The sequence below is a fragment of the Aplidium turbinatum genome, chromosome 11, assembly GCF_918807975.1.
Source record: "Aplidium turbinatum chromosome 11, kaAplTurb1.1, whole genome shotgun sequence".
NCBI lineage: Eukaryota > Metazoa > Chordata > Ascidiacea > Aplousobranchia > Polyclinidae > Aplidium > Aplidium turbinatum.
Window position 1 is genome coordinate 3,067,726 of NC_137482.1, and position 27,221 is coordinate 3,094,946.

Here is a 27,221-nt window from a genome sequence, read left to right on the forward strand (position 1 = left end):
GGTTTTGCCGCCGTTTCCTTTTGCTGGTTTTATTCCCGTAAACTATTGGTAACTTTATCATTGCTGTTGTTTTCTGAAAAATAAAAATAAATTGAATTGAATAGTTATTTTAACAAACAGTTGAATTGAATAGTTATTTTAACAAACAGTTGAGTGAATGCATGGTTGCCAATCTGTCTGAAAGACATAAAGAACTGGAAAAACACTTATAATTTGGGACTGATGATCAAGCAATCAAGAAAAATTTTGTATAATGGCCTATTTCTTTGCTTGGGCTCCATTTTAGAACCCCCAAAAAAATTGGGCTACTTTTGGGCTACTTTTTGCATAAGCTTGGGCTCTTTTTTATATTAACCTCTGGCAACCCTAGAAAGCACGCCAAGGAAGGGTCATCTGCCTTTTCAAAGGCTGTTGGTGTGTACTTTATATAATCATAGCCCGTAGCTGTTTCTATTAAAGTTATACCTTTTTCAATTCTCTACTTTTTCACTGTTTGAATGATATGCCATGAACTTTCAGGTTGCATGTTACTAGATTGAAATATGATGTTATGTTAATAAGGCTGTAATGCTGACTTACCGTAGATTTTAGTTTTATGCAACTAGGCTACTTCAGGCTAATGCAAATTTGCCAGACAACACCGGCATAAAGAATTAATTTTCTTTTTCAAATTTGAAAATGGATTTGTTTATAAAACATGATCTATTTAATCAATTTTATCAATCAAATTAAACTTTGTATTTTATAACACTTAGGCAAGCTAAGCTAGTCTCCGATTTGCTTAACATCAGTCTATCAACAGCTCACAAGCAAGCCTCTACTACCAAGGAAGAAATCTTTCTGCACGTTTGTGGTTTTTGAGGAGTTATTTTTGCTATTGAGTTAGCAGCTGCCTGGTGGTGGTTATCAAACAATTGTAAAGGTAAGGTTTCTATCTTGTAAGATAAGGCACACTGTGTTTTGAAGTTTTGCTACTAATATCAATGTGTAAGTTTTACAAAAGGTTTTTCCATTAGAACTTTTTGCATTGTTGACATTGCAAAATGAAATGTTAACAGGGTATTGTTTAAAAAAAAAAAAACGTACACTGGATAGTGGATATAAAAAAAAATGTAAGTATTTTAACAATGATTTAATTTTAAAATTAAATTTGATGTAACTTTCATGTTTTTGTGTGACTTGCTCTTTTGTGATCTAAACAATTCAATTGGTGTCAAGTTACAACTTGTAGTAAACACTCGAGACTATTAAGTAACCAGTTATACAGATGAACCAACTTTTCAGTGACTATTGTGTTGACTACAGGTAGTCAAGGAGATATATAAGAAAGTATCCCTTAGTTGGAAAGCAAAGACTTTGAAAATTGTTTGCAAGGTAGAGCTCAGTAAAATTTTCAATTATTTTAAATTTTAGAAAGTATTAGTATCTTAGCAATCATCAGATATCTGAGTGAAGCGTTAGCACACCATAGAATAGTTTTGTAAATGATTTTATGTCAGGTAGGCTAAATGGTTTGGATTTTTTCTTATATAGTACGGTACTCATGTTTTTTAATTTCTTTGTAAATTTTACTATGCAAATATTAGCCTACCATTCTATTTACTAGCAGTAAAAAACATTACCTCATAATAATAATGTTTTTAAACAATAAATAGTACTATTAATACTACAAAAAGTGCTCAACGCCAAGCAAAAAGCCAAGCAGAGCGAATTAAATTAAATATAGCTATTAGTCTCTAAATTAGATTCTATTTGCATAAGGACCTTTTGATAATCCTCCTTTAGGGTAAAACAGGCTGTCATGGGTTTAGAGACTAGGCTATAGGCTAATAACTTTGATTTAATAATGTTTTTATATATCTCTATTTATCTCAGATATGCAACATGCATTGCTTTCATCGCTTTAGAAAGCATATAGTGACAGTACAGTCATAAACAGGCAAGGCCTGAAAAAACAAATGTTACTGTAAGAAAAATCTGCAAAGGCTAATGTATGTATACTTATAATAGAAATAAACATGTCCGATTTTTTTCTGTGTCTTATGTTAGTACCAGATAAAATTTTAACTTCATGATAGGTAATATAAAATAAAATACAGCACATACCGTACCATATAAAATGTTATAATTTTTATTTAGTTATATTTAACACAGTTTTATACTACATGTATAGTTTTAGATTATATATAAAGTGAGCAAAGATTTCAGTCAGAAACTTGTGAAAATGATTCGAAATATGGGAAGGCAGTCTGTTGTCACACCATCCCGAAGTAATACCAACAAAACACGGTTAGAATTTGTTTCAAGATTATTTACATTAACCATCCTGGTTTCAAACATGAGGTTGTTTTATCTCTCGACTTGTCTGTGTTGTAATATGCTGTATTTTACAAGTTTGTTTAGAGAAAGAGAGTCAAACATTTTAGATAGAAAGAATGAAGGTTGTATTGTAGAAAGGCATGGGCCACTTTAGCAAGTGTAGCCTACAATTTATCAAGTGATATAATGAAATTTTTTTCATTATTTTTGCACTGTTTTAGTAGCGTTGTTATGTTAAAAGTTATTTCTTTCATCTTGGGTATCTGAACTCATACAAAATGCCTGCTGTGGTACCTAAGTAAGTTTTTTTTTGTGCATTGCAGTTAGTGTTAAGTAGTAGGCTATTTTCTATATTATATCTGTTGATTTAATCCAGTTTCCCAGAATGAATATAGAATAAATTACGTATAACTAAGCATGCATGTATTTTGTTGCTGTGTCATCAGTAACTTTTCAAATACTTAGCCTAGTTTTCCCAAAATGCACTAGTTTCTTTTAGGTTTATATTATTTTGCTTTTAATTTAAACCATTGTTTCTTAATGGCACTTAGAGACACTTAATGACAAGCCAAAATAAGGGGAGCAGCTGACTTGAAGATTAATAATGTCACTGCTGCTTCTGTTGTAGGACGTAGGACCTATGTGATCGCAATGGGCGCAAAATAAAACATGATTATTATTATTATTAGCTGTGAAAACAGTTTAGTAAAATCCAGTATTGCAATAATTTTATTCAGGCATCGAACTCTGAAGGTTGCTTCAAACAACACCCTTTGTCGGCATTCTGATGGTATGTTTTTATAACGTGTCTTTAACCTATAATATAGGTTATAGGTCAACATATTATGTTGACTTTATTACAGTCAAATAATTTACAAATAACAAGTTTTGATTGTGAGATTATTATTTATAGCTGTCATCTTGTTTTATGTATGTCATCTTGTGTGATGTATACTTTCCAAGGTATATGTATATTTATTATTTATGTATGCTGCGTACAATAAACTGTAGTGTACACTTTGCTTTCATTAGGCTGTTTAACGAATTTGACACAAGCTAAAAGGACTACAACAGCAACGTTTAAAAGCATTCAAGCATGATAAAAAAAATTGTTTCTCTGCTGTAAAGACTACAGTATATCCTAATTAGTGATGACACGTTTACAATTTTGTTAACTCATATCTCTATCCAGGCCAAACTATAAGCGGATCAGAAGGATCACTTGCAGATTCTATAACTTCTATTGAGAAGAATTTTTTCTTTGGTGCACGCGGCAGCCACCGAAGTGATCCGTGCGTGACCAAGTCTACGTTTGGTGAAATGCCGGATTGGATGACAGTTTATGGCATGGAGGTGGGTTGTACACTTTTTGTCTCATCTAAGCTAATTTCTGGTGATTCTACTTTGGATTCAGTGGGCGAGAAGGCATCATCATCAATTAAGTTTCTTCCTCTCGTCGAGGGTTGGAGGCAATGAGGCGCCAAGTTTCTCTGTTGTGAGATTTTTTTAGGCAAGGAAAATGAAAAATACTGCTATATATACTGCTTTAAGATTCAGTGGTCAAGCACCCTACTCAAGATCACGCGGCGCTTGTTTGTGTCTTGGGGTGTGCTTTCAGGACAGCTCTCCATTCCGCGGCATCTAATTGATGGAATAAATGCCCTGGCAATATCATTTCAATAGTTGTCAAAAAATTCACTCTGTCAATCTCAGTAACCGGTCCTGCGTCAATGGTTCAAAGCCGTTACAAGTATGCGAAACTACCAGGATTAAGTTTTGTCAGTCCGAGGATGAAGATTCAAAAACCAAAACTAATCAACCAATATGTAAAGACCGGGCTTCTTTGGACAAATCTTTTTGTCTATAATGAAACTTCTAGTTACACCACTTGTCTTGTTTCCAGCATCAGCAAAGAGCGCGCAGCATTCCTCATTTTCTTGCCGGGGGAAACTACGGTTACCCACACGCTGTGTACGAAGCGGCGGCCGATATTTTTGAGCGTTTGGCTGAGCGAAAAAACGTAGGGGAATCTTTAATAAACTATCCTCCTGTGAAAACAAACAATGTCCCTCCAACATTTTCTTCTCAAAGAATGAAAAGGCAATCCTATGAACTTGCATATGAAACTTTAAAGTGTAAGTACCAACAATGTGTGAATTCAACAGATAATTTATTTTTCTTAAAGTTTTGCAAGTTCAGTTTTTTTTTATTGATTTGTTTGGTTTTACTAAATTTAAACAACTTTTAGTCCCATCCAGGGTAATGGCAGGTTGGTGATTAGGTTAAGTGGACATGAAGCAACGAAATAAATCTTGGTGTACACCTCCACTCCTCCAGACATACCTTTAAGTGTTTTTACCAAAAATACTGTTGGGTTAGTCTCGAAATGACCACAAAAACCTCAGTCATCGCTCACGTAGCAGTCCTTGCGTCGCCCAACGGCAGGTACGCGCACAGTGCTGCGTAATTACCATTGCGTGGCGTCTCAGGGCATAACATGTGTTATGCCTTTACACTACATCTCCGCCCAAGCATCGAGGTACTGTAAAGACATCATACAGAAACAGATGTATAACCACACATTGCAAATACAGTACAATAAACAGAATAAGTTTTCACACGGTTCATGGGAAGATAATAGGGTACGGTATTAAATAAGATCAGTTAAGCTTTTGTGAGCAAGTCTCATGTATGCAAGTTAAACAATCATGAAACTTCGCGGAACGTTGTCAACTTTCCTATCGTAAGACACTTTCAAGGAAATATGGTAAATCAAAACAATATGCACTAATAAGACACAACTATAGTCCTACATTATCTCCCCCCCAAAAACACAAGACGTAAGCAGTTAATATGCCAAGCGTTCAGGTGGTTTTGAGATCCTGCCGGATCTTGTTCTTGTAGATTGGACGTCGCTGGTCTCCGTATTTGCTTCGTTGTTAACTAAGTGATTGTCAATAGAATGAGAGATTTAACATTTCACGCTAGGCCTACTACTTATATCAAATTCACCAGCCTGTGGTATTTTTACCAATGCTCTGCGGTTTCTACGAACTGATGTTCCTTGATTGGTGTCTATGATGTATGACCGTTTGGCGTCATACTCGTTTCTCACGACCCCCTTCTGCATGTCACTGCTGTCTCTAACAAACACCTCATCACCTGGATGGAGGGTGGGTAGCGGTCTCGCTCCATGGTGACGGTCAAAGTCTTTTTTTTGTTTGATTTGATCCTCAAGGTCAAGTTTACGGACAAGTGCAAAATCTGGCCAATTTGGCAGCAAGTTGTCGGGAAAACATGGAAGTTTTGTCCGGAGCTTGCGGCCCATCATCAACTCTGATGGAGAAAATCCATTCCTCAATGGCGTCGAACGATAAGCCAACATTGCCAAGTACGGATCTTTACATTTGTCAAGAAATGTCTTCATGGTTCTGACGGCTCTTTCGGCTTCGCCATTAGATTGTGGATATCTAGGACTAGACGTAACATGAGTTATGCTAAAATCTTCTACAAAGTTTGAAAAGTCTCGGCTCTTATACTGCGGGCCGTTGTCAGAAACTAGTATCTCGGGAATGCCATAACGAGAAAACATAGACTTCATCTGATTAATGATGGAAGGAGATGTTGTACTCGATAACAAGGATAATTCGATCCATCTCGAAAAATAGTCTATCAGCAAAAGATACTTCTTACCTTTGAACTCAAATAGATCACTCGCTATTTTTTGCCATGGTCTGCTCGGTCTCTCTACGGGCAGCATTGGTTCACACCGATTGCGGGAATGTTCCGCGCAACAAACACAACTCCTCACCATTTCCTCGACTTGTTTACTCATTCCTGGCCACCAAATTGAATCGCGAGCTCGTTGGCGACACTTGACGATTCCCATGTGGCCTTCGTGGATTTTCTCCAGGATATCCAATCGTAATGAAACGGGAATCACTAGTCTTGTTCCTCGAAGTAGCAATCCATCGTGTACGGACAATTCGCTTCTAAAGGGATAAAATACTTTTAGTTTTGGGCCTAACTTACGTAACCACTGAGCTATCCGCCCCGATAGCTCAGTGGTTACGCGCCGGGCTCAAGATCACACGGCGCTGGTTCGACTCTCGGGGTGTGCGCTTGAGCAACGCATTTCAGGACTGCTCTCCATTCAGCGGCACCTAGTGAATGGAATAATTTCTCGGCAACAAGACTTCAACAATCGGAAAACTTCACTCTGCCAATCTCGGTAACCGGCCCTGCGTCAAGTGCCTCTACAAGTATGCGAACAAGTACCAGGAATAACCTATCAAGGCTTTGTCAGTCCGAGGATAAAGATTCAAAACCAAACCAAACCAAACCAAACCAAGGTCGGGCATTCATTTGTGCAATAATGCATAATCTCACAGCACACTGAGTCATCAGCCAGACGTTCTTTGATTTGTTGTAGACGACTCTCCGTAGCTGGCAGCGATTCAACAAGAGAACAGACGAAAGCGTGGACCTGCTGACAGTCATCTTCGTCTGTTTTGGAAGGTGGCTCTACCGGAGCTCTGGAGAGTGCGTCTGCAAGGATTAGGTCTTTTCCTGGAATGTGCAAAACAGAATAAAAAAAACGCATTAGGCGAATCCGAAACCGTTGTAGTCGTGGCGTCAATTCTGCTAACGACTTTGCTCCTAAGATTGCAACTAATGGCTTGTGACCAGTTTGGACAACAAACTTCAGTCCTATGACGTAATCAGAAAACCTCTCACATGCCCAAGTGACACCTAGGGCCTCCTTTTCGATTTGAGCATAGTTCTGTTCTGTGGTACTCAAAGAACGCGAAGCAAAGCATACAGGGCGCCAATCACCATTCTGTTGTTTCTGAAGCAAAACTGCCCCTAATCCAAATGAACTAGCATCTGCTGAAACAATTGTTTCTCTTGTTGGATCGTAAAAACACAATACTTTTGTGGAACAGCACAACTGCTTCACTTTAACAAAGGACTTCTCTTGCTCCTCTGTCCAAGCCCACACAGAATTCTTGGTGAGTAATTCTCTCAGCGGTTTAGCTGCTTCTGAAATTTCTGAGGAAAACTTCCCTAATTGATTGACCATACCGAGGAATCTTCGAACTTCGCTTACGTTCTTTGGAGCACCCATATCGCGTATGGCTTTCACCTTGTCTGGATCGGCACGGATTCCTTCGCTGTCGATGACGTGACCTAGAAACTTTATCGACGTTTTACAAAACTCGCATTTTTCGTTTAATGTTAATCCACACTTTTGTATTCTACTCATTGTTTTGCGCAGCCTGTCGTCATGTTCGTTCTTGGTGGTTCCAAAAGCTAAAATATCGTCCATTTCACAAACCACTCCCTCAATATCTCCAACGATTTGGGACATTCGTCGTTGGAAATACTCTGGGGCACTTGATATCCCGAATGGCAAACGATTAAAGCAGAATCGTCCGAACGGTGTAATAAACGTTGTCAACAGTTTTGACTGCGTTGATAGTTTGATTTGCCAGAAACCCGATTTTGCATCTAACTTAGAAAAATATTTTGCACTTGCCAGTTGGCCTAAAACTTGATCTACATAGGGCAACGGGTGTTTTTCACGTTTCACACATTTGTTGAGTTGAGTGTAATTGACACATATGCGTAGTTTGCCGTTTTTCTTTGGGACGACGACCATCCCTGAACACCAATCCGTTGGTTCATTAACTTCCGATATGACACCATCTTTTACCATTTGATCAATTTCACCTTTAACTTTTGGAAGTAGAGGGATGGCGACTCTTCTCGCTACGGACACTTGGTAAGGTTCGGCATTGTCACAAATTTTTATGTTGTACTCCCCCTCGAGATATCCCAATTTTCTGAACAAGTATGGGAATGCCTTTTTGTATTTATCTGACTCTAGGTCGAGATTATCCACAAATTTAACTACATTTAATTCCTCTATGGCAGGTTTTCTGAGCAAGGCTCTGCTACCTGAATATGTAACATAAATTTTTTGCCATGCCGCACGTTTTTTGTAGGATACGTAGTAGTCGAAGTATCCGACAATGTTCAATGTTTGTCCATCGGGTCCTTCTAACCTTTGGTCAGGTTTTACCAATTGAAGTTTTTGGAAATCTTTAATTAAGGTTTTTGGTATAACTGTAACATCCGCTCCTGTATCTACTTTAAAATCAATGACGTCGTTGTAAATTCTAATAGGCACGGTCCAATTACTCGTTGAAGATTCATTTATTTCACCTAAGTAAGACGTCTTTTCCTCTTCGTAACTAGTTACGACTTTATCAGCTGATATCGACGAGACTTCCTGGTATTTATTGCTGCGGCATTGTCTTGCAAAGTGGCCTATCTTTGAACATTTAAAACAAGTAATGAATTCAGCTGGACATTTTTCGTTTTCGTAATGTTTATTTCTACCACATCGTTGGCAGCATTCTCGCCTCGGGAAGAACTTATTGCGACGTTTTCTTTCAACCCCGTCCACGTAGTCGAAATTTTTCTCCGCTCTACCTTGAAGTTCACCTTGTTGCTCTGCAATGCTTTCTGCGTGTCGTGCGGCGTCGATAGCTTTTTGTAAAGTTAACTCTGGGTCCATTTGCAAGCGTTCGGACAGCGACTTATTTGTAATTCCTACCACGAGTCTGTCTCGCAGTAGCTGATCAGACATAGCGCCATACTGACACTTTTCTATCATGCCATACAGAGAAGTAACATAGTCATTAAAGCGCTCGCTTGGCAGTTGATCTCGGCGGTTGAACACTGCTCTTTCGAAAATTACGTTATTGCGCAGTTTGAAATGGTTGTTGAAGCGTTCCTTGACTACGTCGTAGTTGATCGAATCGGCCTCTAATAACTTAAATGAAGAAAACACATCCTCGCCTTTGCTTCCTAGCAAATAGACTTGAGAGTTGACTTGCACTTTTTCAGCTTTCGACGCTAATTGGGATGCTTGCCTATATCGTTCGAATCTTTTAATCCACTGGCCCCACTCGTTATGTTGCCAGTTAAACGCATCTGGTAACATTATCTGATGCGACATTTTATCTCACTTCTGACACCATGTTGGGTTAGTCTCGAAATGACCACAAAAACCTCAGTCATCGCTCACGTAGCAGTCCTTGCGTCGCCCAACGGCAGGTACGCGCACAGTGCTGCGTAATTACCATTGCGTGGCGTCTCAGGGCATAACATGTATTATGCCTTTACACTACAAATACAACCTCGTGATATGCGTCGAACCGTCGACGTTACGAACCGTGTATCTCTATTCCCACCACTCAGCTCGCTATTCAGTCGAAATATCAACGAAAGACGTTGTTGCAATGACTTTTGTAGCCATAACTCTACTCTCCTTTATTGCGGATTGAATTAATTTTGTTTGAATATATCAGGGGTTCCCAACCTGGGGGCCTAGTGGGCCATGAGCTCTTTTCAAGGGGGCCATTGAAATGTTTGAAAAATAATATTGTTTTTAATTTATCATCTCTTAGTCCACTCCATCACTATATAACAAAAGAAATAAATTAAAATATAATAAAATACTAGTACATTTTGCACAAATCTTCATGAAATAGTCTTTAATGCCCGGTTGTTTCAAAAATAAAATAATAATCAAAAATAGGGGGGGGGCATTGATTTTTCAAAATTTTCAAAGGGGGCCACGGTGTAAAAAAGTTGGGAACTTCTGGTATATATGTTGGATTGTTGTTGAGAATTATGAAAACATTCTCATGTGAACTTGTCACAACCTTTCATTTCAACACTTTCTATTGTTATCATCACAAACTAAATCAACACTTTTATCATTGTGGTTTACTGAGGTCTTGTAAAAAGATGTTTTAACAATAATCTTAAGCTAGCAACTGTGGGAACTGTAAATAACGACAAAAGATATTGTTGATCTTTCGGCCCTACTCTCATTCTGTTATCAAATTGAAAAATAAACGATTTTGAGTTTGGGTTTGCCCTATATTTCAGGAATTTCAATGCATATATTTAGTTTTGAACAAACCAAGTTAAATCGATCAAACATTGCCACGTTGGTCGAAATTATTGAAGAGTTTCCCTCAGTTACCTGAGCTATAGGTGACTTTTAAGTATTTTTTTAGATCAAAAACTTCTCGAGGAAATCCTGGCCGATAGTGGATACTTTTTCAACTATCCTGCTGTAAGTGTCGTTTTGATGGTTGTGCTTTGAAAATGATAAATATAATTAATGCGGCATTGAACAAACTCGTCTCTTAAACAAGCTCTCCGTATTTATCCGCATTTATGTCGTGCCGTAATGTCCATCTCTCCTCAGCGTGAGAACACAGTCATGCTTTCATGTCACAAGCATCACACGCGATGTAAAGAGTTCCATAGTTAAAAAACTAAACTTCAAATGTTAGTTTTATGCATCAAACCATCTCATTGGTTGCTAACGAAACTTGTCTTTCCTGTTGAACGCTGATAGCACGCGAGATGTTGACGTCACGTTTTCAAACTTTATTTGCGAAATTTTATTGTAGAACTGTATCAAGTACCCCATGTGTTTATCACTAACCTTTACTTAAGCTGTACAAGCATTACGTTATTAATCTTTATTAAACGCTGATTCATCGTAACTACCATAACTTGAACAGGCTGAAGACACTTCCGCTCTCATCATGGTTGTTTTGTTTGACTTCCAAAACCGGAAGTGGGCACCTCGATGCATCATCATAGGCGAAGATACCATCCAGCATGTCGCGGAGGTGGAGAACAGCATCTTTGATCACCGAATCCGATTAGCCGCTTCATTGGCGAGATGTAGGGTAAGTGGATGGTGTGTTGAAGGAAGTTTAACATTTGTAGTTGCAAAGCCAAGATCCAAACGGCTTTCATCTTTCAAGCTTGCCACCTTCTCATGTCGTATTCGTATGTTCTTGACCGTGTCTGATGCTTCATATTTTTTAGCACAACGGCACATTGAATACGATTTGATCACTGGTATAATGATGAGTAGGATTATGATGCTAGGATAGTGAAGAAATACAACAGGGTCAGCAAAGCTGCCACCCTGGTAGGTAAAACAATACTTAACGAGAGGGTCTGCTACTATTCGGTGAGTCCGATTCGGTGAGTCTGATTCGGTGAGTTCCTAACCTCTAACCCCTAACCCTAACTCCTAACCCCTAACCCCTAACCCTAAAACGGCAATGATAATTAGGCCACGGTACCCGATAATTAAAAAAAAAAATTGAAAAAATCCCCCGTTAAGGGATCGGACTCACCGAATCGGACTCACCGAATCGGGCCATTCCGTAACGAGACGAGTTGACCAATCGTGCATTCCTGTCCATACAAATTTTATCGGTTGTTGAAAGATAGCGGTGCAACGCTGCTGCTGTTAATGATTTAGACGACCTCATAAAACGAGAATTTGCACATTGTTTGTTTTGGCTGCAAGGCTATAATTTTCACGTTTGTCTAGCCTTTAACAGACCTGTTCACTCAAACACCACCGTAGCAATTGTGATAGAAGAAAAGCTTTGGAACCATCGTCTGACCTTGGGTTTGCGTTAGATCCCATTCAAAGCTACGACGTTTCAAATATCATTGCAATGATGATTTGACTTTGTCGAGTCTGTTGCTGCGTCTTCTGATTAACTCGAAATGCCGCAAACGTAACTTTACACGTATCTTGGTTGAAAATTTATTACAAATTTTCAAAGTTTTGTGAAATTCAAGCTTGCTGTAAAGTGCAGACAATACGCTTTTGTATCCAAAGTGGCCATTGATGATGCTTCTAGCTCATTGAAAGTTGCTAATAGGCTTTTGTGTCGTCTTGAGCGTGCTCGCAGGTGGCCTCTGAGTATCTTGAAATGACACCCTTGCAGAATTTCGTAGTATCTGCTCCGCAGCATGATCCGCGATACTTTGTTTGCGATACTGAACTTATTGTTGTTTAGTCTCGTGCAATAATATACTAATATAATAATTACGAAGCTAAGTATATTTTTTTGTATTTTGCTTAGAGCTGTAACTATCGTATGTTTTGTTTTCAAACGCTGAAAGTACATTCATAACCTGTTCTGAGAAGGAAAACAAACTATACAATGATCAAGCATACTTTTGTATCATGATTAGAGTAAATTCAGTGGTATGATTGTTTCAAACATGTAAAAAGCATTGAAAATAGCAATTTGCTATACTATTTACTGTCATGAAAGTACAGTCAGTAGCAAAAGACTATAAGCTATAACATTGAAAGCTGCTAATAAGCTTTTGTGTCGTCTTGAGCGTGCTCGCAGGTGGCCTCTGAGTATCTTGAAATGACACCCTTGCAAAATTTTGTAGTATCTGCCCCGCAGCATGATCCGCGATAACAATATACAATTAGGCTATACATGCTATAACAAGTTACACTTAGTTGTATTTGCTGCATTTAATTTCTTTAGTATAATGTACCAAGCCCAAGTAATGTAAACACTTTATTACACAAGGAGTTGAATATATAACAATTAAACATTTAGAGTTTTGAATTTAATTTCAATAATGACTAATGAGTATACTGATCATGCTTGTTGTTCCATGTTGTGAGTTTGTGTGTAGGTTAGTTAACCATGTCTGCAGATTACTTTAAAACGTTTAATCAAAGTCATAAGAAATTTCCCTTTCAGGTCAAACACCAGTCTCTCTCCATCGACTACGTTCTCCCTGAGAATGTGCGGCAGCAGGAGAGATGCGCCTCGTCGCTGCCTCAGTACGCCTGGGTGAACACCCTCAAATCAAAGTTAGTTCCTCTTCATCTAGTTGCATACAGTACATACAGTTTCATTATTTTATTGACTTGTTCGACAGTTCAACTCTTAAAGTCCAAATTAACGAACAGTTATACGTGCCCGTTAAACTTTTGCAAAGGGCCTGAGCGGAGAAGCCCAGATGGTTTTGGGAGGATCAATGCTTACGTCTTTAGTCTCATTTCAATGTTTTGTAATCAACTTAATATTTACAAGCAAACCTGCCTAAAAACCTTGCAATCAATTTATTTGAAAACATATTTTTAAAATCTTGTTTGTAGTGTGGCTGAGGTCATCCGCGTCTTGGAGGAGAACCACTATGCAGAGTTTGTGGACAACAAGATCCTCATACCCAAGAAAGGAAAGTTCTACCGAAAGGATTTTCACTGCAATGATGTCATTCTCTTCCCTGGGGACCAAAAGGAGGCTTTGAAGTGCCTTGAACTTGTAGAGGACGGAAAGCTTGTTTTGCAGGTGACTTTGTTGGCATTGTCACTTTCAAGAACTCTATTATGCGTCTGGGAAGAAAAGCATGGTAGACTACCAGCAGCATTTCTACAAGTATTAGTGAATAGCGTTATAAACACGATATGTTAGCACGCTAATGAATCGGAAACAAGTTGAATCGTGTGTGGTTGAAATGTGGATCCAACGTTTGTCTAGGGTGGACAGTGGACACATAAATAAGATCTAGATCAAAATACAGTTACTACTCCCTAAAACCTCTACTACAGCGTGTTTCACCTTAAAAGTGGGATCATCAGAAGGTCCTTATTCAAATAGAATAAAAATAAGTAAAAATGTAATAAATAAATGGATTCTATTTAAATGAGGACCTTCTGATGATTCCTCCTTTTAGGGTGAAACAAGCCGGAATGGCCCGTTTCGGTGAGTCCGATTCGGTGAGTCCGATTTGGTGAGTCCGATTCGGTGAGTCCGATCCCTTAACGGGGGATTTTTTTCATTTTTTTTTTTAAATTATCGGGTACCGTAGCCTAATTATCATTGCCGTTTTAGGGTTAGGGGTTAGGAGTTAGGGGTTAGAGGTTAGGAACTCACCGAATCAGACTCACCGAATCGGACTCACCGAATCGGACTCACCGAATAGTAGCAGACCCGAAACAAGCTGTAGAGGTTTTAGAAAATAATAATAACTATATTTGATGTAATTTGCTCTGCTTGGATTTTTGCTTGGCATTGAGCACTTTTTGTAGTATTAATAGTATTTATGGTTGAAATCAGATCTAGCTTATTCATAAACTGGTGGATATGCTAGACATGAAGGAGACTATGGACTAACTTGCAGGGGCAAATGGAGTAAGATGATATGAGCATGTACTAAGGAGGGTAGAAAAAAGTTTGAAGTCATGAATTTAAATTACTTTTCTAGAGGTTTTAAAGTATTTTGTATATGTGATCAACGGGTAGCTTGTTGTCACAAATTTTACTCATTGAACTTTGACAACATGTTTGTTTTTAAACAATCAACAATATTTAAGCACTTGTACACTAGGTATTTAAACATCTTTGTTACGTGTGTAAATGATTGTTTTGCTTTTTTAGTTGTTTTGAAACTTTCAATTTCATTCTTTGACCTATCATTTCTGCTGTGTGACAACATAATATACGTTCGCTTTAAGTTTAATACAAGGAACGGTTACTGGATCTATTAGGCAATATCTCATTCTTTGTTTGAAGTTGTTTACTATAGAAATCTTGATACGTTTTCAATTATCTTGACGTCAATGAAGTTTTCTGTCCATTTGTAATTTGATATATTGTTGTTTCTTCCGAAGCCTTTCATCGCTTAATAAGATTCAGCTTTCACGAATGCGCTCAAGTTCTTTTGGGTTGGGAGGACACGTGGCATCATCTGTTCCTCAAAATAACAACAACATGAAACTCCTAGGTTTCATTAAGCAGACCAATTGTTGCAGCAAACCTAGAAATGGTAGCTTGCACTCTGCTGTAATTGTCAAAGGATTATTTCCGTGTTCTTGCAAGGGGATGGGGTGTTTGTGACAACATAATCATTTTAGGAGCAAAATGGTTGGAACTCAACACGTAGATACTAAACTTATGTTCTGCAAACGTTTCGAAAACTTTACTGTGTTCGTCTTTATTGCTATAAATGTGTATAGGGTATAAATGTTCATAGCACTAAAGAGGAAGAGAGTATAACAATTTTATTTTTCTAGATTGGTTGATGAATTTAGGGATCTTAGTTTGAAAATTGAAAAGTTAAGTGCTTCACTTGCCAGTGAAGAGTGCACGATCCATTTGTGTGGTTTGTTTGCTCAGCAGGTAACAGCCCGCCCGATTATGAGAACAATAGTTTGAGATAATGTTTTGTTTGCTTATTTGCGTTTCCACGCCGTTGTTAAGTTGAAAGGTTTGCCGTGTGAATGTCCATGATTATTTCAAGTTTGCCGCTTTCCAGTTTATTGGTGCAAACATACGAAAGACGTATTTAAAACGTTTATCAATTCAAAATGTTGGCCATTTTATCAAAAGCGTTGAGAAGCTGTACGCATTCCTTTCTTAAATTTGTAAATTTTATTTAATTTTTCTTTATTCCGCTTAAGTAGCTACAACCAGCAACATTCCAGTTCGTCAATAAACATGACAAGCAGTGGTTCCACTTTGGTGGTAATTACCACAATTGTGGAATTTTCATCATGCTGTGGTAAAAATGTGGTAATGAAAAATTTGTGGTAATTTAGTGGTAATATGGAAATTTTGTGTGGAAATGTTGCCAAAATGTGAAAATTAGAAATTTTGAAAATTTGACATCAAATAATATCAACAAATAAGAGCATTTAAACTGTTGTCTTCCGACATCGAACAGATATGCAAAAAACTACTTATAATAGCATGCGACTAGCATGTTCTGCTGTTTTCGGTTTGATTTTGGAATGCGTCCTGACTCCTGACTTTTGACTTTGAACGTAGGGTGACCATGTGATCATATTCATAGTCAAGATGTCTTTCAGTTTCTAGCTGCGGTGTCATGTACAGTACTTTGCTTACTTATTTTGGACGTTTTAATATCTGTTAATAACCGGCACTGTTAATAAACTGAGTAGTGAGTAGTTGTTTTAGACCTTATATATGTAGCCAAATAATCGCGTTGCCAGATAAGGAATTCTGTAATTCTGTCCTAATTTGAGAAAAGTTTAAAGCTAATGAAAACAAAAACTTGCATTTTGGAATTTTTTTTTAAGTTCTGGATAAAGATCAAAACCCTAACCTTATTCCTAAGTCTAACCCTTACCTTAACCCTTCCTAACTTTAATCCTAACTCTTGCAACACCTGATTGTAACCATGACAACAAGTGGGTAAAAATAGTCACTTTGTTAATGTAAAAGTAAATCGAAATACGGTTAAAATCGGGAAGAAACTCCCAGTAAGAAATGTGGTAATTTGAGGACAAATGTGGTAATACAAGTGGTAATCTAGCTTTGTAAAAGTGGAAGCACTGATGACAAGCTGACATAATCTGCTAGGTTCATAACAAACCTCCGATATTGCGCAATCATTGGATGCTCATTGCTCATACTTGCGCGACCAAGCTACAATCAGTGTACAAAAGTTCTATGTTTTGTTGTTACAGCGATGACATTATCTGAGATAATATTTATGAGACCCTCTTTAGTTACTTACCTTGTTGATACAATAGCAAATATTGTGCGACATCACTATTGTATGAAAAGTCATGATAAAGTACTCTACTCAGTACCTTGACAGCTAAACAGCGCTACACAATCCAATTTCCTTTGTTCAGCTCGAGATGATGTTTCTGACAACAACTCTGTGGTTGTTTTCAATCTTATCACAATGACATAATAATAAGATGGCGTATATGTACATAGTTTGTGTGTCTTGTTGGCTTTCATTGTCCCATTTCAGAATTAGATGATTGACAACAACTTATCATTTCAGGACAAGACGAGCAGCCTGGCAGCCCTATCTGTTGGGGCTCTACTCACAGAAGACGACGAATGTGACCTCATACACACCGATGTTGGCTCCGGTCTCACAACTGCTCACCTTGCCACCATACTTTCTAAGTAAGTGGTAATACGTCGTCGGCTCCAGCTTTTGTCTTCAAGTTTTCCTATGTGGCTTTGGATCAGGGGTGTCCAACCTTTTTGACCACAAGGCCACATACGGTTCAAAGGGGTTGGACTCCCCTGCTTTGGATGGTAGTGTCGGACGCGATACAGGCTAATAACAAAAGCACATGCAGTTCAAAGAAGACTTTGTATAGTAGTCTACAGTTGGATTTCAGAAGCACAAATTATGTGATATCTGAATGGCGAATACATATCAATGTGCTATACTTGGACAAAGTTTAATATTGCTGCAGGGTCAGAATAAGTGTTTTACGTGTTGCGGAAGGTTTTTTCCTGCTCTATCTCCCTGTGTAGGGCTGCGGAGTCGAAAGGGTTTTGACGTTGTGGGAGTAACTTGAATTAAAACCTCGGTGATATGTTTATTATCATCCCTTTGTCCTTTCTTTAATAAATGAGACACGACGTTTGTCTCCCCTTGCAAGAGAACGCCAGTTTTGCCGCCCTTTCGCCACGAAGCCTTGTTTTTGTGGTTGATTCTATCCAGGTTCCTTACACAGATGTCTTCTCTCTTTCCTGTCGCCATACCATGTTTTAATAATCTTAGCCACTTATAACTTTGCGCTGTATCTTCTGCAGAATGACACAGAAACGTATGGACGCAAAGGAGCTGATGTATGGTAGAACAAGCAACCAGCACGTACTGATGGGTTCTATCCACACTGGCACTAAATCGAATGTAGGTGCAACACACCAGCCAACTGTGTTTGCATTTGGCATAAGAAGCGAGGCACATATGGCTCAGATGACTCAGTACATGCTTCATATGGGTTTGTCAAGTAAGAGAACTGGTTGTACCGCATACCTTTGTAAGCCGTTACTTTGTTAAGGGTTAAAAACGATTTATAGGAGGATCAAACTGGATTACATTGGTTCATAGTTCGTTTAAAATGTAATGACATGCAGCATCTGGATTGACGATAGCCGATGAAACATTGTATGGTTGCATTTTATTTTTTGTGGCAAAATATTTTGATTTGCTTTACGCGAACTATGACAGCACTTTTGCTTCTTCACCTTCAACCACATCATTACGTCACCGCCTCGTGAACGCGAAACAAAAAGTTCATCAAAGACTTCTTATCGAGGATAAAGTCTTTACTGGATGATCCCTCTTCTTCGATAATGATGAGATGACGTTGCTCATAAGACGTTCACTTTTCAATCATGCGATCCTAGTTCTACTGGTTGGATAAAATCACCGCTCACCTTTACCCAGGGTGCAATAATTTGGGTGTGGGCGTAATTGTCGAAGGAAAGGCGGCGAATAACCTTAATGTTTTATTTTGATGCCTATCAGATGTGAAGCTGATGTCTGGGAGGTTTGAAGACATAGATCCGAAACGTGATACCCGGTTCGACAATGTCAAAGCTATATTGGTCACGCCTCAGTGCACACGTACAGCAGTGGCCAATCCGATCGAGTTTATGCTGAATGAAGGTGATAAGGAGACCTATGCCATGTTGAAAGATTTGTCGCATGGGGAGCGGCACAAGAAGGCGACGGAGGCAGGTCTCATGCACGTAGAGAAACTCAAAGCTGCTCTTAAGTGTGAGTGCTATCTTTGTTGATATAATCCAGAAACCAAATCAGTCCTTTTTCACATTGATTCAACGTCTGCAAACGCGGAATTAATGTAAAAACAGACTGATTTGCAGTCTGGGAAGCTGCATCGTTACAAAAAAAAAATTAGAGAAATATCTTTAAAACCACCCGTGGCTTTGAAGCCTTGATTTAAAACCTAAATGCATTGAAAATTGTACAACTTCTTCCAACGCACTGGTTTGAAAGTAGTGAAACAATAAACATGTTTGATTTGTTGCCCATTGTAGCTGCCTACTGTTGCTTCAGCAGACAATGCGGGTTTGCCCAACCAGACCGCATGGGTTGCTTGTTTTAGATCATTAATTTTTAATGCCATTAAATGTAAAAACGGAGATTTTCATGGCTTGGATCTCACCCACTACTCTGATAGTCATCTCTGCGTCAGATAAAGTTTCCTTCGTTACAAATATGGAAGTGTTCTTATGAATCTTTTTGTTGTGATAGCAGTGTCTGCAGACGTTGAATCAACGCAAAAAAGTAAGTTGTAGTTCATTATGTTCAAACCTTCATTCAGTTCCAAAGGTCCAGGCCGTTGTGTATGTCACACGTAGCATCCACACTCATGAGAACGAGTTGGTTGTGAACACTGCCATCAAGTGGCATAAAGACAACGCGGAGGAGACCCGTTCGTTCAAAGTGTGTCCTCCCACTCTATCTCTGTTGAGTAACGACATCAAAGACAATGAAAAGACCGCACAATCGAAAACCAAAAGAGGGAAATCAATCACTGCGCTGGCTCACAACTTTCTACGGATGCGACAAACGTCACAAATGAACGGCTGCTTCGTAGCTGTGCTGTCGCGAGATGTGAGTGGCATTCCAGCTCAGCAAACGTTTAAAGTTGCCTAACAGAAGTTTAAAGTTATCAATAGGTTGTATTTCATTACATAAGCTGTGTAACTATACGTTCTATGTTCTTTTGGTTCTAAGAGAAACACTTGAGTAATTTATGCTAGCTGTTGATACCGTTATAAAAAATAGTTAAAAATGTTGTTACATATAAGGTCGATAAAAAAGTAAAGGTGGGTCCTATGCTTGAATCCAAGCATCGGGGAATGAGAAGATAAGGTTCTCATTGTACTAAGCCTTCGCACTAACGAGAGTAGGGTGGCCAGTTCCTTTTTCTCGGCCGCGTTTGCTTCAGCAACTACTTTGCCTACCCAACTGATAAAACCCTGGGTAGAGGTGAGCTGTTAGGTTTACTGACGGGCAGTACTGTATCCAACAGCGTCTCATTTTGTTTTAATCTCCCCAGATCGACAAGAGCGACCCAACCGAAGCGAAGGACATGTTGCGTCGAGCAGCGTTGCAGGGTTTGATCATTCCAGTCGACAAGAAACCTGCAGCCACTTCCCCGCCTAAGTGAGTGTATTTGCATTGATTTGTTTGTCATATCCAGGCTTACACCCGGTGGTTGAAGATTTAGATTCAGTGGACGGGAAGGCAAGGAAGCCAATCTTCATGTCCACTTTCAGGCATGCCTTTAAGTGTCCTGCCAAAGACACAGCTGCATGCTCTTGAGCGGTGTCGAACCGGCGCCCTTTCGATTGCCGTTCAAGGGCTCTCACCACTCGGCTATGCAGCCGAGTGTTTGCATTGATTTACACTAAGAATTTTTAACTCTCCAGTGTAAATAATTTGTAACAAAAGGTGATCTTGTTTCGCGAAAGGGTAAAGCGTGCGGTTGAGGTTAAGAACAACTGAGTTAAGGTGCGTCTACACGACGACTGTTTTCTTGCTTAAGCTAGCAAAACTTCTTGTTTGTTTAAGTTAATCGCACTTTGTGCCGCTTACTTTTAAGAAACTGAGCGAGTAAGCGAGTGCCCGAGAAAAAATACGCTCCAGAGCGAAAAACTGGGCGCTTAAGTGAGTTCAAATCTTTTTGCGGCAAAACCTCAGGTCTACACTCAGTAGTCTGGCTGCTAGTCAAGCAACTAGGAAGTTTGTAGTTGTTGTTTTGTATTTGATGCTTCCAGTGTTCTCTGGCCACGCCTGTTTCTAACTTTTTAACTTCACTAAGGTGTCGGAACACTTTTTGCAGCATTTTTTACACAAGTTGAGTTCAGTTGCTTTTATTTCTGACCATGATCATCACAACAAAAATAACACACGTTAACATTTGAAAGCCATTATTAAATCATTGAATGACTGCAACAACTCAAAGTGCCAGCTCACTGCGACTGCCGACTAGTTAAAAAACAGCTGGTTTACTTCTTGCTTTGGCGCGAACTTTTTGAAACGTGACGTCATTGCGGTTGAAATACTCACGTGACCGCGTTCAAGCAAGCAAAATCTTTTTTTGAGATTGTGAGTATAGACGGAACAAGCTTAAAAACTAGCTTAAGCAAGAATTTCTAAGCAAGAACACTTTCTCGTGTAGACGCACCTTTAGATACATAAATATTTAACGTTGTTATAATACTCCAAAAGAAAACTTTGTTACTAAAATTTTCATCAAATCTGCTTGTGACTTTACCAATGATCCAAAAGGATGCGTAGTGTACCAAAATAATTAAAAAAAGTAAACAGTATCTCACTAATTAAATCGGCAAACGTTTATTATATTAGAGCTTCGGCACAAAAGTGTGGCTTCGTCAGTATATTCTGCAACAAACAAATAGTACAATAGGCTACTACGATATTGACATTATTATAAAATTTAAATTACTCATGGAAACAAAAATATAGATTTGTAAAAGTATTAAAAGATTCCACCGTACGTTAAAAAGTCGTGTACTTTATATTTATTTACGGACAGTCTTAATGTTACCTGTTAGGGGAAGGTTTGGTTAGTTGAGCCGGGTAACGGTTGATCCATCCGGTTTTATCGCAACGTCGTGCATAATTAGTCAACCGTTTCATAACGAAAATATGGAAAAACTTGAAGTCTATCAGCACATGTAGTTTTAGGGATTTTCTACAAGCAGAAAAATTGTGAAGCAGTTAAATGTAAAATGGTAGGTAAAAGTAGTTTTGAGAAAAATAAGAAATGTGTTATTTTTTCCTACGATGTTTCATCGTTGTCTTAATGGAAATGCTGGGATAGGTAAAGGTAACTTACTCTTTGTTTTAGTAGTTCTAGTTGCTTGATTAGCCAGTTGGTTCTTGGCAAATTTTCATGAATTTTGAAAATGGCGGCGATGTTAACAGTTGAGCCACTTGCAATGTTCACGGTTGAGCCATGCCTTTATCATAAGGAATTTAGTATATGAGCCGATGGTCCTTACGTACTGCCCTAATTTTGTTGTACCGTACTGTAATTGATGCGTAGAACTGGTGTCCTAGCCGGGGGCGGTCCACTGCCCCCCTTAAACTTCCATAAGAGTAGTTTTTTCTGTAATGCGCCAGTTTGAAGGTGATTTTTTTAGCACTCCCCCCCTTATATTTTTCTCTATGGCAACGCCACTGGTTGCTAATGTTCGTTTCCTTTACAAACCTCGCGAAATCGTTTCAGAAAGGTAAAAGCACCTTCGTGCAAAGTTTCCTATTCAATGATTCTCAGTGTTTTCAGAAATATAAATTTCTGTTCGTTCAGTGTTCACTGTTCTTTCATTTTAAGACACTAGACACAATACACAGTTCAAACTTTTTTTGATTGTTTATTTGCAAGATATTCAAGAGAAGAGTTTATTGTGATTGATACAGATTGAGCTTTGTTTTGGGATATCTTTTGGAAGTGAAATAATTGTGGATCAACCGTGAACAACGGGTGGCTCAACCGTGAAATTTAGGGTATCATTTGAGCCGCCTAAATTTCAATTTTGAAATGCCGATAAATGATATAAATCGGGGTCAGTCGCAAACACAAACGTGTTCACAAGAACCGCATAAGACTGAAATTTATCATGATGGATTCGGATTTTTGGTAAAGTTTGTCGTTAAATTTTTATTGCAGAAAAATCGATTTCTGGCTCAACTAACTAGACCTTCCCCTAGGCTATATCTTTTTTTCAATGATTTTTTTGAAATCGTTGTTAAGCTTATAACGAAGTAGTAAGATATCTTCACTAACAGCGGCCATAAAAGAACAATCAAACTAGCTCTGGTTCAATCTTCCAAATTATCATTTATTGATGCATTGTAGTTGACCGCTACAAAAGTTAATCGGTTACCCTACTTCAGGGGTGTCCAACCCGTGGCCCGCGGTTTGGACACCCCTGCCCTACCTGAATCAAAATTGTTTGGTTCTCCAAGTTAGCATGGCCTACATCTTACAGGATTATAAAGGAAGAAGGTAAACGCAATGAAGAAGGGCTTGAGAAACCAACCAAGCAAAAACATAAAATTGGTTTCGGCAAGAAAGTGAAAGCCCAAAGCGGCAGTCAGCCACTGCATCATCAAAATCCTTCGCATCACGCCAAATCTGCTACAGTGAAACAAGCGAGTGTGTTGAAATCGGTCCAAGCTGTTGATGTCCACACTATCCTTGACTCGTACGAGAATAAGAACAAAGGTAAGCTACATATCAGTCACCACCTCTATTCTTGGTCGTATCCAGGCTTCAGGTGTTTGTGTTCACCTTTATGCATGTCATTAAGTGTCTTGCAAAAGAAAAAACTAGGATCATTCTGGGCGGTATCGAACCGATGTCCTTTCTAACGTGTTGCAAGGGCGCACACGACTCGGCTATAGACTACCACTGAGGACATCACTTCTATGTCGTGTCATAATGTACGCTTAACATTTACCGTGTTAAACTAGTCTCCGTTGGATTGCGTAAGGCATCAGTGGTTTTACATATTTTCAAAAATAAAAGTTTGGAATAAGGTAGTCACAGGAGAAATTAGTGAAGACCAAAGAAAACATGGGAAGACACTGCAGCCGTGGCCGAGTGGTTAGCGCGTTGGGCTCGCAGTTGAGAGTCTGCATGTTCGACTCCAGCCACCCGCACTTGTTTCTCTAGGCAAGAAACTTTACGATAATTGCCTCTACCTAGTGATCGATTTCGAGTAATGGGTAGTACCAAATTTAAGTCATAAGTAGAGTAGACAACCGGAAACAGACATTGCCGTTGGCTGCAGCGTGGGTCAGGTGTACGTCAGAAGGCGTACACCGATGCATAGCGCTCAAGTCCGCTTTCCCGCAATGCAGGATGAAGATAATCAAAGAAAGAAATCTGACAAAAAGTAACTTAAAATTTTAAGTGGAGGAGTACCTGCAGACAACTGGTCGACCCTGATGTTTCAGGATGAAGACATGGTTCAAAAACACCTCAGCATTGCATTGTTTTATATCAATTGATCAATCATTTTATTTTTCATCATTAACGCGTTCGGGACGAAAAAGATACTAACTACAAAAATCGATATATGCCAGCACGTTAGCACGTTAACGAACGGGAAAAGGTGGCAATCCTACCAAAGTACCGCAATGTTTGATCAATTGTGCATTAAAATTTATTGAAGTTATCTTGTTTTTGTTTTCTTACCTTTAAGTGTAGGCCAAGTGCTTTGGTGCATATCTCTACTACAAATAATTTATTTTTTGAAAAATGCATTTTTTTTAAGCAGATAGCATTTCATCGTAAACTTGGTCGAGCAGCCTATTCTGTGAACCATTTGCTGAAGGCAGAGTTGCATTGTTAACCTCCTGAATTATGCTTGTGTGCTATCCCAGAAGCTTGTTTGCCACTTTTTCTGTAATCTACTTCTGCATTTTGTGTTGTTACATGCTACTTCACAGCAACATATATAATGCTCACTTACTTTTCATGGCCCTCCAACAGCGCTAGGTCCATCTTCACCTGGATTTAGGTCGGCGGAGGCTAATAAGGTTAGTGATAGCTGTGGGCTAGTTTCGGCATACATCAGTGTAGTGCAGGTAGCACAAACATCAGGTCAGGGTCGTGGATGTAGTTATAGCGATGGAGTGATAAGGCATGCCCGGCTTTCAGTGACTAAGAGCCAGTTGTAGACTAGTACCGGTAGTTAGTTGTTTTAGTATTAAGTTATGAAAAATTTTATTATAGAAAATAAAATGCAGTACCGGTACGCAGTGACATTAGTCATAATAACTGATAAGATGAAATAAATCCGTAATGATGTTTGACGCTAAAATGCTTGAAATGTTAAAGCATTAACGTCTATTTTAATGACTTATGAGCACAAAATTTTTCAAGTCAGAAAATATATCAACTCTTTGGGGTCCTAGAAAAAGAATCAGGTCTTCAGAATAAGTCGATTATTTTCTAAGGAACTATGTTGTCTTGGTTATCTCGAGTTGTTACGTAGAAACACAAGATATCAACTCTTCTGGATGGATTCAAAATGACATCTCATAACAAGTTTGGTGTAAATGGTGCAGCCACCACTTTTTGAACGTCCCTTTTATTGAGAAAGCCTCAAACACATGGCCTCTGTGGTCCGCCCGATAGCTCAATTGGTTAGCGCGTCACTTCTGGAACGAAGAAGCTTCAAGACCAAGCGGCGCTGGTTCGACTCTCAGGGCGTGCGCTTGAGCAACGCACGTTAAGCACTGCTCTCCAATCAGCGGCATCTGATGGAAGGAATAATTCCCCGGCAACAAGACTTCAACAATCGGAAATTTCACTCTGTCAATCTCGGTGATCGGGCCTTCGTCAGTGATTCAAAGCCTCTACACTACAAGTATGCGAAACTGCCAGGATTAAGCTCTGCAAGAAGCTTTCCTAGTCCGAGGATAAAGATTCAATCAATCAAACCTACTTGGTCTGCAGAATGGCTGTTTGGTTTATACAAAGTGAATTGATTTGGCATCAAAGGAAAAGCTACGGCTACTACGCAGTGCCATCTCAAGCATGATGCTGCGAGTGAACGCAGAACGGCCTTCTAATATGAATCAGGGACTTTAATTTCACGGCTCCGCTTCGTATATCTATGTTCTGTAACTTTGTGTTTATAATTTTCAGAACCAGTATCGATTTCCAAACCCTCTGCAGTTAAGGCACACAAACCATGAAGACAAGTCCAACAAACATAAAAAGTAGTTCGCTAAACATTGTGACATCATTAACCTGCATCGATGTCACGTCAACCTGTTTAGTGGAATGGTGTAGAATTTTCCAACTGAAACTAATTAGAATGTTTGAAAATGGCAACACAGAGAGTTAACTTTTTGTGACAATATCTGACTGCATACGAGACGGCTCTTGTGCATAGATTGCTTCTTATCAAATTTGTTTTATCTGTCTTTGCTTTTTATTAACATATTTTATGTCACATACGAGTTTTGTACAAATATATGACAAGTTTTACTTTTTTAATAGCTATGCCACAACTGTAAGTGGGTTATGCAAAGCTACTTCTTCGTTGTCATTTGCAATTTTTTCGAGTTGTAATTTTCCATCCATTTTCAGCGCTTCACAGTTTACCGACAGTTTTCTAATGAATGTTTTGGAATAGAGTTTATTAATTGTTTGGTAATTTTAGCTGCGAAAGTCAATGTGTAGTGCATATCGAAACTGTGTGTTGTTTATTGTTACACCGTCCAAGCAAGCCTATAACTGCTCCTTGAAACGAAGATGGGAGATTTGTTTTCTCATGAGCATAGCTATGCCACGTAGACTAACTATACCAAGAAATGGTATAATCATCAAAATGGATGATGATAAGTAGGCCTATACCATGTCTTAGTGTTCCAAACTACAAGACTTCTTTGGGACTGGTTACAAGCTTGCTAGGTATACCAGCAATGTGTTCTTCGGCTGCAAATTGCGTTGTTTTGCGCAAATGCAACGCAAGCTGCTAGATGCAAACTATTACAGTTACTGTGTTTATAAATCTCTCTGTATAACTTTTGATACCGTATATTATTGTCAATATAACTTTCAATGAATATGTGTTGTTTGTAGACTTACTCCCGAGTTTTGCTGCTGAAATTGCACTAGTTCATGTGACGAAAGATGCCTCAATTGCCCAATATGCAGCAATCTGCTAATTCATTTTTGTCGCTTCACTTTCAAGGTATTTTTATTGTTCAAAGCCAGTTAGTGGAAGTTACCACAGGTGAAGTGATCCCCTTGCAACGCTTTGATAGCAGGGTATGAGTGACACCACAGTGGTCCCGGATTTGGCATTTATTTCAGCTCTGTGTTTAACCATCATAATGAAAACAATAAATGCCAAACGGAGTAGAGGTCCAGAGAAAAATAGAAACGACAAAACGTGAGGGTTGAAGCGTGCTCCGAATCTGTACGCTACCTACGGAGATTCTTCGAAGGACGTTACTCAAGGCTATTTTCAATTGCAATGTGCTTTCAACGGGTCTGCTACTATTCGGTAAGTCTGATTCGGTGAGTCCGAATCGGTGAGTTTCTAACCTCTAACCCCTAACCCTAAAACGGCAATGATAATTAGGTTACGGTACCCGATAATTAAAAAAAAAATTGAAAAAATCCCCCGTTAAGGGATCGGACTCACCGAATCGGACTCACC

General features: G+C 38.9%; 1 protein-coding gene across 4 annotated transcripts; it reads left to right on the plus strand.

The window, feature by feature from the left end:
* The first annotated feature begins 761 nt into the window (after positions 1 to 761).
* LOC145779924 (putative methyltransferase NSUN7) lies at positions 762 to 26,624 on the plus strand. 4 transcript variants are annotated; one of them, XM_082591601.1, is made up of 18 exons: positions 762 to 922; positions 1,306 to 1,374; positions 2,174 to 2,289; positions 3,057 to 3,109; positions 3,512 to 3,672; positions 4,223 to 4,454; positions 10,416 to 10,474; positions 10,932 to 11,102; positions 12,951 to 13,063; positions 13,352 to 13,544; positions 17,014 to 17,141; positions 17,784 to 17,983; positions 18,505 to 18,756; positions 19,325 to 19,617; positions 20,066 to 20,172; positions 23,028 to 23,263; positions 24,536 to 24,582; positions 25,697 to 26,624. In XM_082591601.1, the coding sequence occupies exons 3-18, from the start codon at positions 2,225 to 2,227 to the stop codon at positions 25,772 to 25,774; spliced, it is 2,388 nt and encodes a 795-aa protein (XP_082447727.1). In that variant the 5' UTR covers positions 762 to 922; positions 1,306 to 1,374; positions 2,174 to 2,224; the 3' UTR covers positions 25,775 to 26,624. The 4 variants fall into 4 exon arrangements, with proteins under 4 accessions (XP_082447727.1, XP_082447730.1, XP_082447731.1 ...); XM_082591604.1 differs by lacking the exon at positions 24,536 to 24,582; XM_082591605.1 differs by lacking the exons at positions 1,306 to 1,374; positions 2,174 to 2,289.
* The last annotated feature ends 597 nt before the right edge of the window (positions 26,625 to 27,221 follow it).